The sequence below is a fragment of the Lentinula edodes genome (assembly GCF_021015755.1).
Source record: "Lentinula edodes strain Le(Bin) 0899 ss11 chromosome Unknown C8R40scaffold_24, whole genome shotgun sequence".
Lineage (NCBI taxonomy): Eukaryota > Fungi > Basidiomycota > Agaricomycetes > Agaricales > Omphalotaceae > Lentinula > Lentinula edodes.
Window position 1 is genome coordinate 215,429 of NW_025764330.1, and position 16,230 is coordinate 231,658.

At 45.7% G+C, this 16,230-nt stretch overlaps 5 protein-coding genes across 5 annotated transcripts; 4 read left to right on the forward strand and 1 right to left on the reverse strand.

Annotated features, from left to right (window-relative positions):
* Positions 1 to 142: 142 nt before the first annotated feature.
* C8R40DRAFT_1049119 (acid protease) lies at positions 143 to 2,476 on the forward strand (the record flags this gene model as incomplete). The annotated part of the gene is made up of 13 exons (XM_046224547.1): positions 143 to 267; positions 324 to 532; positions 591 to 659; positions 730 to 831; positions 887 to 985; positions 1,043 to 1,176; positions 1,239 to 1,315; positions 1,363 to 1,396; positions 1,449 to 1,500; positions 1,548 to 1,602; positions 1,666 to 1,790; positions 1,843 to 1,879; positions 1,933 to 2,476. 13 exons carry the CDS (start codon positions 143 to 145, stop codon positions 2,474 to 2,476), a joined length of 1,662 nt encoding a protein of 553 aa, XP_046084879.1.
* A 1,258-nt stretch (positions 2,477 to 3,734) lies between these two features.
* Positions 3,735 to 4,391, forward strand: C8R40DRAFT_1048995 (uncharacterized protein; the record flags this gene model as incomplete). Its single annotated transcript, XM_046224540.1, has 4 exons — positions 3,735 to 3,845; positions 3,911 to 3,970; positions 4,028 to 4,066; positions 4,119 to 4,391. 4 exons carry the CDS (start codon positions 3,735 to 3,737, stop codon positions 4,389 to 4,391), a joined length of 483 nt encoding a protein of 160 aa, XP_046084880.1.
* Positions 4,392 to 6,533: 2,142 nt separating this feature from the next.
* On the forward strand, positions 6,534 to 10,509 carry C8R40DRAFT_1049219 (ARM repeat-containing protein; the record flags this gene model as incomplete). Its single annotated transcript, XM_046224550.1, has 13 exons — positions 6,534 to 6,769; positions 6,827 to 6,930; positions 6,984 to 7,418; positions 7,535 to 7,854; positions 7,905 to 8,045; positions 8,100 to 8,264; positions 8,323 to 8,497; positions 8,551 to 8,818; positions 8,871 to 9,465; positions 9,518 to 9,670; positions 9,725 to 9,908; positions 9,959 to 10,248; positions 10,300 to 10,509. The coding sequence occupies 13 exons, from the start codon at positions 6,534 to 6,536 to the stop codon at positions 10,507 to 10,509; spliced, it is 3,276 nt and encodes a 1,091-aa protein (XP_046084881.1).
* A 153-nt stretch (positions 10,510 to 10,662) lies between these two features.
* Positions 10,663 to 13,984, forward strand: C8R40DRAFT_357896 (uncharacterized protein). Its single transcript, XM_046234823.1, has 8 exons — positions 10,663 to 11,351; positions 11,408 to 11,547; positions 11,604 to 11,663; positions 11,724 to 11,753; positions 11,812 to 12,342; positions 12,400 to 12,913; positions 12,967 to 13,560; positions 13,614 to 13,984. The coding sequence occupies exons 1-8, from the start codon at positions 10,815 to 10,817 to the stop codon at positions 13,818 to 13,820; spliced, it is 2,613 nt and encodes an 870-aa protein (XP_046084882.1). The 5' UTR covers positions 10,663 to 10,814; the 3' UTR covers positions 13,821 to 13,984.
* A 214-nt stretch (positions 13,985 to 14,198) lies between these two features.
* On the reverse strand, positions 14,199 to 16,074 carry C8R40DRAFT_1172127 (uncharacterized protein; the record flags this gene model as incomplete). Its single annotated transcript, XM_046231815.1, has 7 exons — positions 14,199 to 14,492; positions 14,550 to 14,689; positions 14,770 to 15,163; positions 15,226 to 15,446; positions 15,500 to 15,702; positions 15,751 to 15,930; positions 15,986 to 16,074. The coding sequence occupies 7 exons, from the start codon at positions 16,072 to 16,074 to the stop codon at positions 14,199 to 14,201; spliced, it is 1,521 nt and encodes a 506-aa protein (XP_046084883.1).
* Positions 16,075 to 16,230: the final 156 nt, after the last annotated feature.

Below are 16,230 nucleotides of genomic sequence, written 5' to 3' on the forward strand. Positions count from 1 at the left end.
AGGCATCTATCTCATAATGTTGTTACCGGCAGGTTACTGGCGTTAAACATATCTCCTTTCTCAGTATCCATTGTCCCACTGTCCTTCTTTCTTTCTCGATTTACATTTGGATGGACACCAGGAACAACTAACTTCTGCTAACATGCACCGACTAGTGTCTCTCCTCTACTTTATTCTGGGCTCGTGGGCTATTTCAATTTCATCTCGTGAAGCCGCAAACGCTTCTGAAGCATTCATTACCTCTGTCACTCTGTCTAGCGATGGACTGTGAGTGTGGGGTATACCTACCCGAGCATCACTCAGAATCTAACTGCTCCCTGAAGATCGTACTACACAGTGATTGGATTGGGTGACATGAACTTCCGCGTTTCCCTCGATACCGCGTCTTCGGATCTATGGATAATGGCCTCATCATGCTCAACATCCGCTTGCCAAACTGTTCCTCGATATCCTCTCACTTATGAAAGTACAACCTACCAATCTGTCAATGAAAATTCCACTCAGTTTGTTGCTGAATATGCGGATGGGACCAGTCCGTTTGTCGTTATTTTTTCACAGTCATCTTGGTGTTCATCTACGCATTCTACCAGTTGCCGGCGGATTTGTTGCAAAAGAAAGTTTTCATCTATCGAACCTGACTGTGCCAAATCAGGCTTTCGGTGGGTAATATATCCTTCCTTCTTCCTTCCTCGACCCTAACCCGATAATAACCCGTCTTCGTATATTCAGCTTTGATCACTGACTCAAATGTCACAATGACTGACGACATCAGTGGCATCCTTGGACTTGGCTTTCCCCGCATATCGACCATCAATGCCACATCTACTAATTGTACGTTCCCGCTCAAATCTATCCTATATATTTCTAATGACTTGCTTCCCATTAGCTACACCTTTCTTCCCTAGTCTTGCGCAACAAGGATTATTGCAGTACCCCCTGTTCGGTCTTAGCTTAACTCGAAATAGTACGGGAACTCTTTCTCTCGGTGTGTATACGTCTCCTTGTAAAAGCAATATCGTTCGTTTGAACATTGTGTACACAGGGGCTATCGACTCTTCTGTCGTCACCAACCTTAGTAATGTTGAATGGAATCCTGTCGTAGAGTTTTCACCCTTCGGTAACGAGAGTAACTCCTCGAGTTACTATCAATGGGCTATACCGTTGACAAGCCTCTCGGTCAGCACCGCTTAAATATCCATTTGCCTGAAACCGTATTCATTACCGGATCCTTCTGTCAGGTGAATGGGACATCAGTTGCACTTTCCCCGTCTTATCCCACAGTCACAGGGAACCATTCTATTGCAATATTCGACGTGTACGTAGTAAGATTTCCTTCTTCTGCGTTGTCTGACTGTTCCGTAGGGGCACTCCTGGAATATATGGGCCATGGGCAGATGTAAGTCGTTCGTGTTTTGGCCCGTCAGATATTTACCGTCGACGACTATAAGGTCTCAAAGCTCTTTTCAACATTCGCTAGCGCGCGCCTCGTCAATGAAGCTGGTAAATCTTCTCGTGCTCCCATCAAACTTTTAACTACATTATAGTAGTTGGTCAATGGGCTGTCCCTTGCGACTCAGCCATCACTTTATCTTTCACGTTCGGGTGGGTATTCGACATGTCCCCGGATATTGTGTACACCTTTGGGCTCATTTGCAAATTTTATAGTCAACGAAACTTCACCCTCCAGCCTACAGACTACATCATTGGAGAAACTTCAGGCGATCCCGGACTATGTTTAGCTTGGCCTATAGCTCTTGACCCCAGTCCAGATGGCATCGACTGGCAGTTTGGTGAGTCATTTCGCCGAGTGGATTAACACGTCTCAGCTCACTGTAGATGTAGGTACCCCGTTCATGCGCACTGTCTACACCGTTTTCAGGTAAGCGTTGCTACATGATACTTAAAACGTGGTCTCAGATTTTTTTCGCTCAGCTATGGCATTGATACACTAGAGCCTCCCATGATTGGTCTCTACTCTCTTAGTAACGCTACGGCCCCGGAATCGACTTTGCTCATAAACTCGTTTCTTGCATCCGCATCCGAAGTCATCGGTACTACACTCCCAAACTCTCTCTTGTTGACACCGACTGCCACTACGCCAGCTTACTCTTTCAACACTTCTGTGCCGGCATCCACAGGTGCCATCGTTCAAGCTGCTCTTGCTACCAGTACCTACAGCCCTATCTTCGGCGCTGTAACTACTATACCTGATTCAGCAACCTTAAATCTTTCTGCTATACCTCTTATACAGCCTTTACCTACTGTTGCAACGTACACAGTCACAGACTCCGCTGGGATGATCAGCACCTCTGTCTCACGTATCTCGATACCTTCCATCGTACTGGGTGCTCCTCCCGGCTGGAGCAGTGCTGGGTTCACCGTGCGCGCACCGGCTTTCACTTTATTACTATCATTTGTCGTTTTCCCGTCGCTGCTCTCCTCGCTGTTGCACTGTACATCATTGGACTTCTCATGAACTTTGTCTCTTTCCTGATGATTGCATAATCTGACTTTCCTTCACGCTGTTTTGCATAGCTAACCGTATTTAATGCTCTGGTGTTAGCGCTTCCCTTGCACTGCGTCTCATATTGGAATATCTGTCTTCCGAGCAAAACTCAGGTTGAGGGAGGGGCTGCGACAAACTGGCAGAAATTCAGAGCGTGCAAATACGGTTTCAATAAGAATAACTATATACTTGCGTATAGCGCTGGCATAGACTGGCATTCGTCCAATGCCATCGTTCCGAAGTAGTGGATTCAGGCGACCCCGGAATACCCGACTGATATCAACATATAATCAACCTGTATCAACATGTGCGATTTTCTGCCAAGAGCCAAGAGATTCAGTAATTTTGATATCGGAAAAGAGCCTTGATTTGCTTCAGAGCTGAGCGGGTCCCAGACACCACAACGACTACCAGGCTAGCCTACCGTTCCAGTACACATACCTCGCGCGGCGAGTTACATTATTAGATGTTTCCCGTCTATTGGCCAGGAGGGGAATAGGGGGAAACAATGGGGAAACCCGGGTTGACGCCCCCAAGTTATGGGTCCGCATTTTCTGTTAGTCTTCATCGATCCATCAGCGAGAAGTAAATGAGTAGCCATAGTGGCAAATACGATAGATCCGGTGACTGCCTTTTGGGATCCTAAATCGCGCCTTCTACTCTCACCGATCTAAGTGCGTCTCACATGGTCACTATGGGTACGTTTAGTACTAAGTAGTCTTCCAGAAAGCGGGCGACTATAAAATACGGGGAAAAAAGAAAGATTGCATATTCGTTCTCTTCCGTCTTCGGGCAATTATTCACTTTCGTCTGGCCTGGTCTGCCTTTTTGTCACATCCTTTTCGTCGGCTTTTTCTTCCCATTCGTTGCTGCCCAGTCCAGCCAGCCTTCTGCATCCTTGTTTAATCTCGTAGGTGAGCCCCTCTACATGGCCTACAGGGTGTGCATTCTTATCTTGCTAGAGCTGATTTGATTGTACCGAAAGATCTTGATAAATCTTCACCATCTCTTCGAAAATGTTCTCTATTCGTTTAGCTTCTATTCTTGTGCTGGTTTCTACAGCACTTGCTACTCCTCTTTCTGCAAAACGTCAGCCATGGGGTAAGTCTTTCGAGTTTGTAAGATACGAAACAGGCTTCAACTAACCGTATGTCTAGACCAAGACCTCATTAACCTCTACGTTCGAGATGCCAACGTCTCACTCAACAACTATGCAGGTCTTCAGTCGATGTCTGGCTTTGATAATTTCCGAGGATCTGGAAACTTTGATGGTTCTCAGAATGCGCAAGTAACTGTTATTGAGGAGCAGCAGACAGTGTGCCACACTGAACAAATTGAGGTCTCAGTCCCCTATTCGATTGTTTGTACCCATGCATACTTACATATGTCTTATCTCATGTATAGATAATTCAGCAAAAGCTGGTTGTTCTCCAAGAGATTGCGAAGAGGCAGGTTGTTGTTCATGTCCCCCAAAATCAATGTCGCTGAGGATTCCTGCATCGTAGAATCATTACCGAACAGATTTGCGAGGTTGAAACGCAAACCATCGTCCTTGAACAGGTGAGCGTCTTGTATTGAGCAAAGAATAATCACTCAACTCGTCAATGAACAGTTTTCGTCCGGTCTCACGGTCTTTCAAAAGGATATCAGTCGCACGACCACCAAGCAAGTTGGCTATGACAAGAACGTCGCTGGTCTTGTTGGAAACCTTACGAACCCCGATGGATCGCTCAGCACCAGCGATTTGGGCTTCAACGGGACTTCTGTCGGAAGCAACACTGTCGTTCCATCTGGTTCCAATTGGAATAACACTCAGGGACCCGAGGCGGTCCAGAAGGCATTGTCAGCAGCCCAGGCTGCTGCGAATGCCACGTCTGCTTCATAAGTTGGGTGCATTTAAGCCTCTCTACTTATGGTAAGCTGTTTTCTCCGGACCCCGTATCTCTGTGCTGATGGGGAGACAAGCTAGACAGTCGTTTGTATATGGACATCTTTTATTGGGACTTTCGTAGTGACTAACCTTTGGTTCTGTATTCCTGAACTTGTTGTACCCTACCTGGATCGGACGGTTGACCGTTGCGTAGTGCCCATGGGCCGGCCATGCAGCTGTTTGCACTTAGTTTTTGAGTATCCTACTATACCCATTCGATATGTGCGGCGTATGTTTACAAGAATGCACGACAGATGTATGTTGGACTTTCATAGAGTAAGATTATCACAGTCGAGCTAAATGAGGCGTGGGAACAACGAATTTATAGAATCTTCAACTTCATTTTTCATTTTCTTGAACCATGGTGTTCTAAATCCCAGGCAAATCCAGCCCAGTCCTAGGAGGTCTTAGGTGTGGCGGGTGAGTCTCCTTCCTGGAATGACTGCCAAGTATTGGTTCTTATAAGGTTATTGTCAAGGTTCATGAGACATTGACTCATTTGGAGTCTCGCACAGTGTCCTCTCAGCGGAGAGAATTTCTCCCAGCTGAACGAGTAATTGATTCACTGACGACAATTCTGTCACAATCTAACGCAAATTCTCGTTTTTACGGTTATCGAACCGTAGTTCCAGGGACTGTATCACCAATCCATGTTCCATGGTATGATGTTTTATTCTTCTCCGATAGGATCTTAATACTGAGTTTTATGTTTTGTTTTGCAGGAAGAATGTCCATCACGAGCGACTTCATTTATGGCCATTGATTAATTCAAGAATCATAGAGGATGTGTTCATGACTCACGAACGACTTAATGTGCCGTAATGCAACGCAGATTTTGCATCGAACTTTGAGTTTGAGGGACTAGAATGGTACTGCCTCAACAGACCCAAGGTGCGTGTCTCACATCTATTGTGTCTTTTCCAAGCTTATCTATTTGCACAGACGACGCTCCATCGACGAGGGACTTCATTAACGCCACGTGAAGGAGTAGGAAGTTTTTCGAATCCTACTCCACAGTACACTCTGTCTGACATGGCTCTGAAGCCATAAGATTCAAATCAAATACCTCAGGTCCCACCTCTGCATCGCCATTTATCTGTATGTATATGGAGGGTATGGAGGGTATCTCCATACTGCGAATGCATTTTGTTTAAGCCGCTTCCAGCTGGGTAGACTCAAATATAGAATGTACTTAACTTTAGTCCGAGGACAAGGTGAGGTGTGAAAGTATGCGTGGGAATTACATGTGGCGTGGGAGTAAATGCCATGTATATCATGTTTAACTTCTGCTGTTTGTTATCTTCGGAACGAACCACGACGATCCCCCTTGCCAACCTGTAAGTTCACCTTGTTTCATCGCATAAAGTTTATCGACAAGCTGGTGTCTATATCTAGGTACCGAGGCATTGTATATCTGCGGGGTGCGCTGCACAGCCCAGATGTTTCTTCCCGAATTATTCAGGAAGATAGCTTTTCGACATTCACTCAAATGGTTTTTGTCGTTGCTGACCTCTGAATTCTCAAGAGAATTCAGAGATCCCTGGTTTCTTTTTAAGACTCCCGGGAGAATTTGGGGGTGGTCGGTATATCGACCCGGCCCAGGAGGTGTGTACATATCTATTTGTGGTTTGCTGTTCTGGATTGCTCACTTCAGATTTTAGCTCATCGCCTCGATGTAGCTTGAAATTCATTGCAGTGACATACAGTCACTGTACTCTAAGGAACTATAAACATATAGTTCTTTTACCTCAAATCAATTACCCCAGGTCATCCTTATGCACTTTTGAAAATGCCAGGTCAATGAGCTGTTTCTGGAGGGCATCTTGATTGTGTAAATGTAGTTTGTTTAAGGCTACCTTAGCTCCTCTGAATGAATTGTGTTTATGCTGTCATTCCCGTTGCGATTGAGTTACCTGGTAACGCTGTACTGCAAGTATATTCGGAGTACATGACCCTCTTGAAGGTTCACACGGTGGACGCACGATCAGGCATTTTGTTTTGTTCAAGTTATACGTACGTGTCGCAAACGAGTCATTTGAAAACCAGCTTCCCTTCTGCTTCGACAAGTGTTCCCTTCCTGAATTGAATTCTTCCACCATGGAGGAGGAAATCGACCGAGTCGTCCAAGCTATTACGATCGCCTCGGATCCCTCACAAATTTCCCTGCACCAGCAAGCCATGGTGTATCTTAATTCGATCGAGCAAAACGCTTCGGAAAGTTGGAGACTGGCTCTTCCCTTATTTTTAAACACAACATCAGGAGGGGCAAGGAAATACTCGGACCAGGTTCGCTTTTTTGCGTTGCGTGTGCTTAATGAGTACCTTGATAATCGGTGCGTGAATTGGCATCTGAGTAACTGTTCCAGAGACTAATAGTTTCTGGCGTCCAGATTTGACTCCTTGGACCTAGAATATTTTCAGATCATCCAGCAATCCATTCTTTCTTACGTCCAATCTGAATATATCTATGGATCCGCAGAAGCCAATGCCTCTTGTTTGTGATGAAACAGACAATGTCGCTATAGTTCACTAAATCAATCATTCTAGATATAAGAAACAAATTTTCACATACCCTCACTCTGTTCTTCCTTTGCACCTACGTCGATCAGTGGCAATCTTTTTTCGCCGACCTCTTTTCCCTCATACGACCAGCGTCTGCTTCCTCGGATGCTACCTTCAACCGACATGTCTCTCTCCTCTTTTTCCATCTAATCGTCGAGATTTCAGGTGAAGTCGCGGACCAGATGATCAAAGCCGCAAGATCACACAATCCAGCACGATTAGCTCGGGATGGTCGTGTGCGAGATGCTGTCAGGGAGCGCGACGCAGTGCGCATTAATGAAGCTGTACTGGCGATAGTTTCGGAAGCTGCTCAGAAGATGTCGATGTCGCGTAAACAAGGGGATTCACCTTCAGAACGACAATTGGCGGACGCCGAAGAAGTAGTGGATTGGGGAATACGGACATTCGCTTCATACGTCGGTGCGTTTGATGGGTCTCTGCTGGCCGTTGCTTTGTTTTCAGGATGAGAATTGTCCTCGAATGCGTGTGCCAGCAGAGATGTCAGTTTTTGGCTCTTATCTAACCTGGTCACTTAGGTTGGATTGATATTAGTCTGACTGTGACGCCAACGACAGTTCCCTTACTCTTCTCGCTTCTCGCGGATCCATCCTTACCTATTCGATTGGCTACTTCTGGTGCTTTACTCAAAATCGTCACCAAAGGGCTGAAAGAGCCGGGAGACAAACTTCAGCTGATCAAAGTTCTTTCTTTGAGTCGAGTCATCGACGCACTAGAGGCAAAAACGCGAATACAACAGCGAGAGCGAGGGGAAAATACAGACGAGGGAGAGGAATCATATCGGGAATCCTTGGGAAGGTTACTAAATGCGTTAGGGCTGGAGTTAACAAAATTGCAGGTGCATCGTTTCTTTATACTACCTTAGGACGAAGATTAACGAAATATCAGGAATGTCCGGCGGAAGATGTGCGAACTGAAGCGAACGATCTTTTGCAACAGTTATTACCAATTATCATACGATTTATGTCAGACGATTACGACGACACTTGCTCAACTGTTTTCCTGTTACTACACACTATATTGAGTGCAGTAAGTGTTGTCACTTTCTAGTGTGCTTCTCTTGATAAGACCGACTATCCTCAGTACAAACGCTCCAAGAAAGTATCCGCTGGGCCAATCGTGGCGGACAGGCGAAACTTTTTGACGTCACTCCTTCAAGTCATTTTGGTAAAAATGAAGTGGGATGTGGAGGCGGATCCGACAGACGTTGACGATGACGATAACGACGAGTTTGAGAGACTGCGCAAGGTTCTCTTTTCTTTATACTCTTCGGGACAATTCAACTGATCCTAATGGGAACTTGCAGGAACTTCGAATATTCATGGATTCGATCCTTGCCATAGATCAAGACCTCGTCACTGATTCCGTGCGACAGTATGCTCTCACTACCATCGAAGCATACAAAAATCGCGCTGAAGTAAAGTGGAATGAAGCAGAGTTAGGAATATATTTAGTGTATATTTTCGGCGAGATCAACAAGAGTACGTGGTGTCACGGATGATCGAGCAATAATTCGTGACGCGTTATTGTATAGCTGGTGGAAAGGGTCGTGCTGCATTTTGTCTCGCCCCCGCTATACCCAAGGACGTCCCTAAAGATGCAAGGAAATCCATAGACTACGGAGAATATCCTCTCACCACCCACGGAGAGCTATTGTTTGCACTAGTGGAGTCCGGCATGTCAGCGTATCCACATCAAACCGTCGCCTTGCAATTTTTCGAGACAGTCTCGCGTTACAATGACTTTTTCAAAGTACGAAAAGAGTGCATCGTCCCCACCCTAGAAGCTATGATAGATACTCGGTGCGTTGGCTTTTTCTCTCAATAGCTCAGGTTCCTGATCCTGGAAGAATAGAGGTATTCATCATGGAAATCCTACATTTAGACGGCGGGTATATTATCTCTTTCATCGTTTTATCAAAGAAAGCAGAACCGATATCCCGCTGGAATTTGTTCCGAACATCTCACAAAGCATTCGCGACCTGCTGGCTATCGAAGTTCAAATTCCAGAACCCGACGAAGTAGAAGTTGATTTACTAACGGACGCGGTCAAGAGTCCCACTTTCGATGCGCAACTGTACCTTTTCGAGACTCTGGGCATACTGATATCATTGTTGTTCAAAAATCCGACAGAACAGAAAGGGCTATTGCTTAGTTTTGTAAAGCCTCTGATGGATGATTTGTCGAGCGCTTTGCAGGGCTCCGCGAGCTCGAACATTAAAGAGTTGGCCAGCGGAGGGTCAGGGCTAGAAGGGTCAGAGATTGTACCGGTTGTTCAACTGCATCACTTAATGATGGCGCTGGGAAGTATCGCGAAAGGATTCCCAGACTACCCTTCGCCACTGCCGGATGATTACATTTTACCACCCGTGGACGTGTTCGCGGAGATCGCTCAGGCTATTCTGGTCTGTTTAGAAAACACCAATGCTCTTAAAGTCATCAGGGATGCGGTGAGTTAGTTAGCATCACTGTTCTCCTTCACGTGGACTGAAACGTTGACAGACGCGTTTCGCTTTTGCGAGGATCTTGGCCACAGCAGGTCCACATGTAACACATTTCATCCCGCCCCTCATGGGCAATCTGCTGATACACTTTGAGCCCTCGGAGCTGGTTGATTTTATGAACTTCATTGGATTGCTCATCTTTAGACTTCAGGTAGGCTTGCGTTATCAAGACTCTTGTGGATTTCTAATCCAGCCTTGATTGTAGGACGATATGTTTGATGTTCTGGATGAGCTCATTGGGCCACTGACGACACATATATCTACTACCTTGAGTCAGCCTATTTCCGGCTCAGATGAACAGAGAATGCACGTTGAAATAAAAAAGGCGTACATAGGGTTGCTGACCAGTGTAATGAGCACAAAATTGCAAGGAGTTTTTATTTCTCCACGTACGTGATCTTTCCATTAAGGCATATATCAGTTCTCATTTGGAAACCAGGAAATAACTCTTCGTTTGATTCCTTAATGGAGACAATGCGGATTCTAGCGGAGGACACATCGGACCCACCGAATCAGAGAGCAGCCTTCAACCTACTGTCGAGATGCGTTGCGGTGTGGGCACAACCGAATCCAACACCGCCTGCTGCTAACGGAAATAGTAATCATAATCCTTTGAACGACATGGGAATACCTGGCTTCGAGAGATTTATCTATGAACGACTGGTGCCTACAGCTTTTGGGGTACCGTCGCTTCCTAATCTGAATTTGAAAGACGGACAAGTCACTGTGGTAAGTCACCCACAGTATCTATTTGAATTAAACTTGAATGAGAGTCGATAGGTTCTCCATGAGATTGCTAATTTCTTACAAACCGTCTCTAAAACTCGAGGGTCGGAGGCGGACAATTACCTCGTTAACGTGTATCTGCCTGCACAGAATTGGCCACAGAATGCAGCAATCGATATGACGACAAAGATGCGCGAACTAGATCCGAAAGGATTTCGAAAATACTTCACCGATTTCGTGCGGTCAACGCGAACTGGTTCATAACATTCGATTTCCCTCTTCTAATGCATAGCACATTTTCTGATGACCTTGAAGAGTAAATTGATTTGGTTATTGTGTTCTTTCTTCTCAGCAGCTTTCCTGTTATTTCTTATATCTCCTCTGCACGCATCATCCTCACTGTTATACCGATCCTACCAAGCATCTTCGTCCCGTCCACTGACATCCATTGTTATATTTGTTGTTATACGTTGTGCTATTCTTTCAGTCGCTGCTCGATAAGTCTTTAGACGCTTTCTATGATGACTTCAATATCAGTGCCGAATCACACCGACTTTGCGTCCTGAGGCATGGCACCGTGCACGTGTCCATGTTCCTCCCCACCACTTGACATTGTTACTAGCTCTTTCTCTGTCAATTGGATGTCGAACTCTACTGCTGCTCTCGTTCCCATTGACTCAGAATGGCGGCCTATCTTTCATGACTCAAATCAGATTGTTCTGTACAACCCAACTTCGCATGCACTCGCAATTAAGCCTCGACCTCCATGTCCTTACTGCAAACAGCCAATTCCGCTTGGTTTCGAGCTGCCCTTTGGACGAGTTGAACATGACCACGAGGATAATGTTACTAGGGCCTCTAATTACTTTCATTTGCTGGCCATTTCAAATGAAACTATTTCAACTCCATCAACAAGAGCACCAAGTCCGAGGACTTCGTCACGATTGGTGGAACCCACGCTGGAGGAAGTGGAGGAGGAGACAGACAATAGTCGTGGACGGACTGTATTTCCTCCCGGCACTCTGGCCGAAGGCTATTTCAATGCTTTCTTCAAAGAAGAATGCAAGCTCGGGATGGGTGCAAACGGCTCGGTTTTTTTGTGTGCTGTGTGTATCAATGTAACTGTGTCAGTGTATTCGTCGTTGCTGAGTGTTTTATCCAGCACATGCTTGACGGGAATGCACTTGGTCACTTTGCCGTTAAGAAGATCGCTGTTGGCGAATCGCATTCGTATCTGTTAAACATACTTCGTGAAGTTCGTCTTCTTGAGAGACTGCACCATCCAAATATCATCACTTACCAGTGAGCAATGACTTATGTATTACAAGAATACGCTAGTCACATTGATGTACCACCAGTCATGCCTGGCTAGAGTCATCACAATTTTCCTCATTTGGTCCCAAAGTACCAACTCTGCAGTAAGCCTTGCTTTGTGATCCCAGAAAGTAAATTCTTGATGACATGTCCCATTTATTCAGCGTCTTAATGCAATGGGCTGATGGCGGAAGGTGAAAACTGATTTCACTGACATTTCTCAGCTCATTGTTTATTCTCTTTTACTTTCAGTCTAGATGACTATATTGATGTTCGGTTGGGAAGAGAACCAAGGCATGGACAGTTTTTCCCCAATCCCTATCAGTCGGAGAACATGGACCCCCTCAACTCAAGCTCTTCCGTCCATCTGAATTTGAGTGATGCATCTCTCTCGGGCTCATCTTCATCTTCTACGACACTACCATCCGCAGCTCCACTCACAGTCAATATAGACACACCTGTATCAAGTGGAGAGTTTGAGGAATCTGACCTGCACTCTCGCTCAGCGCGTATTCGGGCTTTCCGTGCTTTCCAGCGTGCCTCTCCGCAAGAGAGGGAACGCATTCGAAAGGAGACACAATTTCAACAATCGCAATCTACACCCGATGTTGGTCAGCAACAAACATGGACCCCGGTACATCTCCTGAGCGCCGAAGAAGTACACAGTATATTCAGAGATGTTGTTGAAGGGCTGGCTTTTCTGCACGATAGGTCAATACTGCACCTCGATTTGAAGCCAGGAAATGTGTTGCTTACCTGGGATGCTGGAAGAGGAAAAATGATGCAAGTAGAATTTCGCTTTTCAATCAGTGAATGAATATTGACTCCCTCATTATTTAGCCCTCGCGCAATGCTTTCTGACTTTGGCACCTCTCGTGACATGCTCGCGTCATCGCTCAGTAGCCGCTCGGGCAACACTGGTACGCTTGAGTACACCGCGCCGGAATCTCTACCCTCGCCCGATACAGGGCGTCTGCAAGGAATCGACTCAAAAGCGGATATGTGGTCGTTAGGAATGATACTGCACCGCATGCTATTTTTCAAGCTACCATGGAGGTATGCGTCAGATGGAGTAGGGAAAGACTCGGATACACCGAGAGGAACTGAAAATCCCGGTTCAAACCATCCTAAAGTGCGGCGACCCCCGGCTCGCGACGAAGCCGAAAAGATGGATCGACTTGAGGAAGAGGTACTGGCCTATCCTGGATTCCGTAGTACCCCAGCCTTGATCGAGGCTTTTGAGGGACGAAAACTCCCCCGGGCAATATTGATACTTCTAGAAAACCTACTCAATCCGATTGCAAGCAAGAGACCGGCATGTAGGAAGGTGAAGAGCGCTGTTTCCGAAGGCATGGTACGTTTCCTTCTTTTCATCACTTTCATCTTTTGCTCAATTTCCATCCATAGCTAGATCCACTACCGGACAATTATCGAAATTATGGTTCTAGCCTCACACGGAACGTCTATAACACACGCACGACAATTCCAACTGACGCCGACAGTGTTTCTCCAAATGTGGTACATGCATACGAAGAACCCATTTCTTCCATGAACTCTTCTCTGGTGCCTGTTTACAGACCTCGAGCTATGTCTCATCCCAGATCCTCCTCAGCCCTGTCTCTTTCCACCCCTCTAGTTTTCCATTCGAACAGATCTTCATCCGTATCAGGGACGAGTCGTCAGACTGAGCAGCGCGGAATCAGCGGATACGACGAGGATGCCAGGATTCCTACGGAAGGAGAGGACTCCCAAGAGGATTTAGTATACCACGATGCGCGTGACTATGATTCGAGTGAAGGAGAAGTAAGCCCAATTGCTGAGAAAAGGAGGGTGTCAGTAGAACCCCTGCGCTCAGGAAGAGCGTTGTTGGCTCTCCCTGCACCAGCGCTGCCTCAGACACTGTGGATCAATGCGCAGATGAAATTGGGTCCGTTTGGCGGCATGAATAAGGTTCAAGAATTGGGTATGCGCACGACAAAATCCTTCATTCTAGTGATCAAGGTAAGGTATTCCATCTGGGATGTAACAGTGTTTGAATCTTACTTGTGTCATAGGTATTTCATTTAACTATGGCATGCCAATGTTTGACTGCGTCTCTTCACGGAATTGGAGGTGGTTTTGATCTCGTAATCATGGTGATAGTGTTGGTACTTGCAGTTTCAGACACTTGGTTCGATGGACTATGGGTTTCAGTGCTGTTTGGCTTTGCTCATGTAGTTGTTATCAAGATTGGATGCTTTTACATGAGGGAATTATGTTGAAAGTATTATTAGGACTGTACGTTAGTTACCACAATGGACAGAAACCTTGCTTGTGGTCTGTTCGTGATTACAATCGCAATGTTACCCGCGTGTAGTACATACTTTTATGATTCAGTCTTTTCTTGTCCACTTTCGTAGTGGTTTTTGTGCACTACTGTTGTGGCACTAGTCATGTATTTAAGTTGTATCTACAGGTTGTGTAAATTTTGAGTGTTCAGAAAGAATTCACAGTCAAAGTGTAACTATACATATGCATCCTGCCATAAATTTAGGTCAAAAAAGGCAGAACGCACGCCTCATAGAACAATAGGACTGGCGATACTAGATTATAGCATAGACCAGGAGAGAGAGCAAGTATGTACTAGCTACTACATCAGTCTACATCTGAAATGTCATTTCTGAAGCTATCACATCAACCTTGCTTCTCTGCTTTTTCCGTACCTTGACCTTTTTGTTTGTAGCTTCCCTTATATATTTCGGTTCGGGGTTTTCTTCTCCGTTTGGTCTAGTACTTCTAGTCCTGGGTTTTATCGCAGGGGCTGGTGATGGCGATAGTCCTTGTCCAGGTCTCTTCTTGTGGTTAGCCTTCACCGGTCTTGTGTGATTCGTAATAAATCTCCCCAGCTCGTCTTCCTTCACAATTTGTTCGATTTGCGCACGGTGAGCGGTAGCCTGTATATTTTAACCGAATATGAGCGAAAGAAATTTAAAAAGTAGCATACAACTCACTTCGTTACTCAAATGTATGATTTTTCCTAAGATATCATCAGCGCTATCTTCATTTTGAAGTGATAGCAGAATTGTGGCAGCTTCCTTGAACGCCGCAACGACGTTCTTCATTCTTGATGTGGCTTTGCCGATGTCATTCACTGAAAGAATGTATGTCGGTAAGAACACATATATAATATTCCAAGAACAAAATAAGACGCGAAAGCAGATGGAAACTCACTGGGATCAACAACACATTGAATTGCGATCTTTCCGTAGGTTGTATTCTTTATCCAAGTGACACCTGCGCGAGGTTTCAGCCCGCCCACTTCTCGCTCCGACGCTGGTCCAGATCCAAATACTGTTTTGTTTTCCGTTGTCTGTTCTTCCTCGATTATCTCTCCCTCTTCCATCAAAGAGGGATTTGCCCAAAAACCTGAGCTTGAATCCATAGTGATCATATTTTGGTCGTGGTTCGCGTTGGTAGCTGCTGGTGCGATGCTGATATACTTTTCATCGTAGGGAAACAGTGACCCATAGTAAACGAAAAAATTGGTCAAGAGTCGGCCAAGGGAACGGACACCTCCATCTAATGTATTAGAAATAGATGTAGGCGGAAGATGCAAGGGGTTAAGCTATAAAAATTGAAAAGAGTCAATATTTTGGGTACAGACTGGCAAAGGTGAACCTTACTCACCTGTAAGAAACTGATAATCATCACTATCAAGGGATAACTGCCTAATCCACCGCTCACCGCACTTCCTAGGCCTCTCTGCTTCAGGAATGTTTTGAGAACGAGAGCCAGAGGTGCAAGGGCTGGCTGGGATTCCAGATGCGTTTGAATGATAGATGCTACAAGGGTGCCTGCAGACTTCGAAGATTGTTCTTGAGCGAATGATATGTCGATAGGAATATTGCCTGCAAATATGGATTCGGAAACCATAGAGTATGAAGAGATTCCCAGCACTCACCCCAGCTACTTAGGGACCGGCATTTAACGATTGGTACAGGGGCAAAATGATTTACTTGTATACCCTCTTCACCCGTGTCGTTGGAAAACCCCGCACGTACGACCCCCGAACGCCTGAGATGGTCTGCTACCCTAAATGCGAATTTTTTGTGGATCTTGGAAGTTGAGTGGTCTTGTTTGGTGATTACAACAATATCCATGTCACTGTCGTATGCATGCATAAAAACCGGCGAAGAGAATGATACTACTCACCCGCCAGGAAGCCCCAATCCAATCTTACTACTTCCGAAAAGCTCGATAGAGCACAACGCCTGAGGAGACACAGCGCGTCTTATTATTTGTTCCAAAGCGTTGTAAAGGGTGCTGCGGACGACAGTCTCAGCGGACGTTGGCCGGATGTAGGAAGTAAAGTCAACGATCTCTTGGTGGAGTCTACGGAATGATTTAAGACTTGTACTGCAGAAGTGGAAGGAGACTGGATGGAGACCTTCTGTCGGCAATAGTAGACATATCTGTGGCCGTAAAACGTTTGTGGATGCAAAGACGAGAATCAGATGTAAGAACCGCTCCAGGCATAGGGCGTAAAGAAAAACATCTGAATTTCAATCCAAGATGCGTCCCCCGGAAAGGACTCCGTCGTCTGAGTGGGCTCAACAGCGCAGCCTTTGCCAAGGTTTCAGCATTCCGAGCAAAAGCCAGGATTAGGGGATCGTACCAACTTGGTGGACGCTG

Bases quoted from the DNA above. Each gene is read 5' to 3' on its own strand.
- C8R40DRAFT_357896 (XM_046234823.1), top strand. From the start codon at position 10,815: ATGGCACCGTGCACGTGTCCATGTTCCTCCCCACCACTTGACATTGTT. The intron at 11,548-11,603 runs GTGAGCAATGAC...ATGTACCACCAG, and splicing joins CCAAATATCATCACTTACCA to TCATGCCTGGCTAGAGTCAT. The intron at 11,664-11,723 runs GTAAGCCTTGCT...CCATTTATTCAG, and splicing joins CCCAAAGTACCAACTCTGCA to CGTCTTAATGCAATGGGCTG.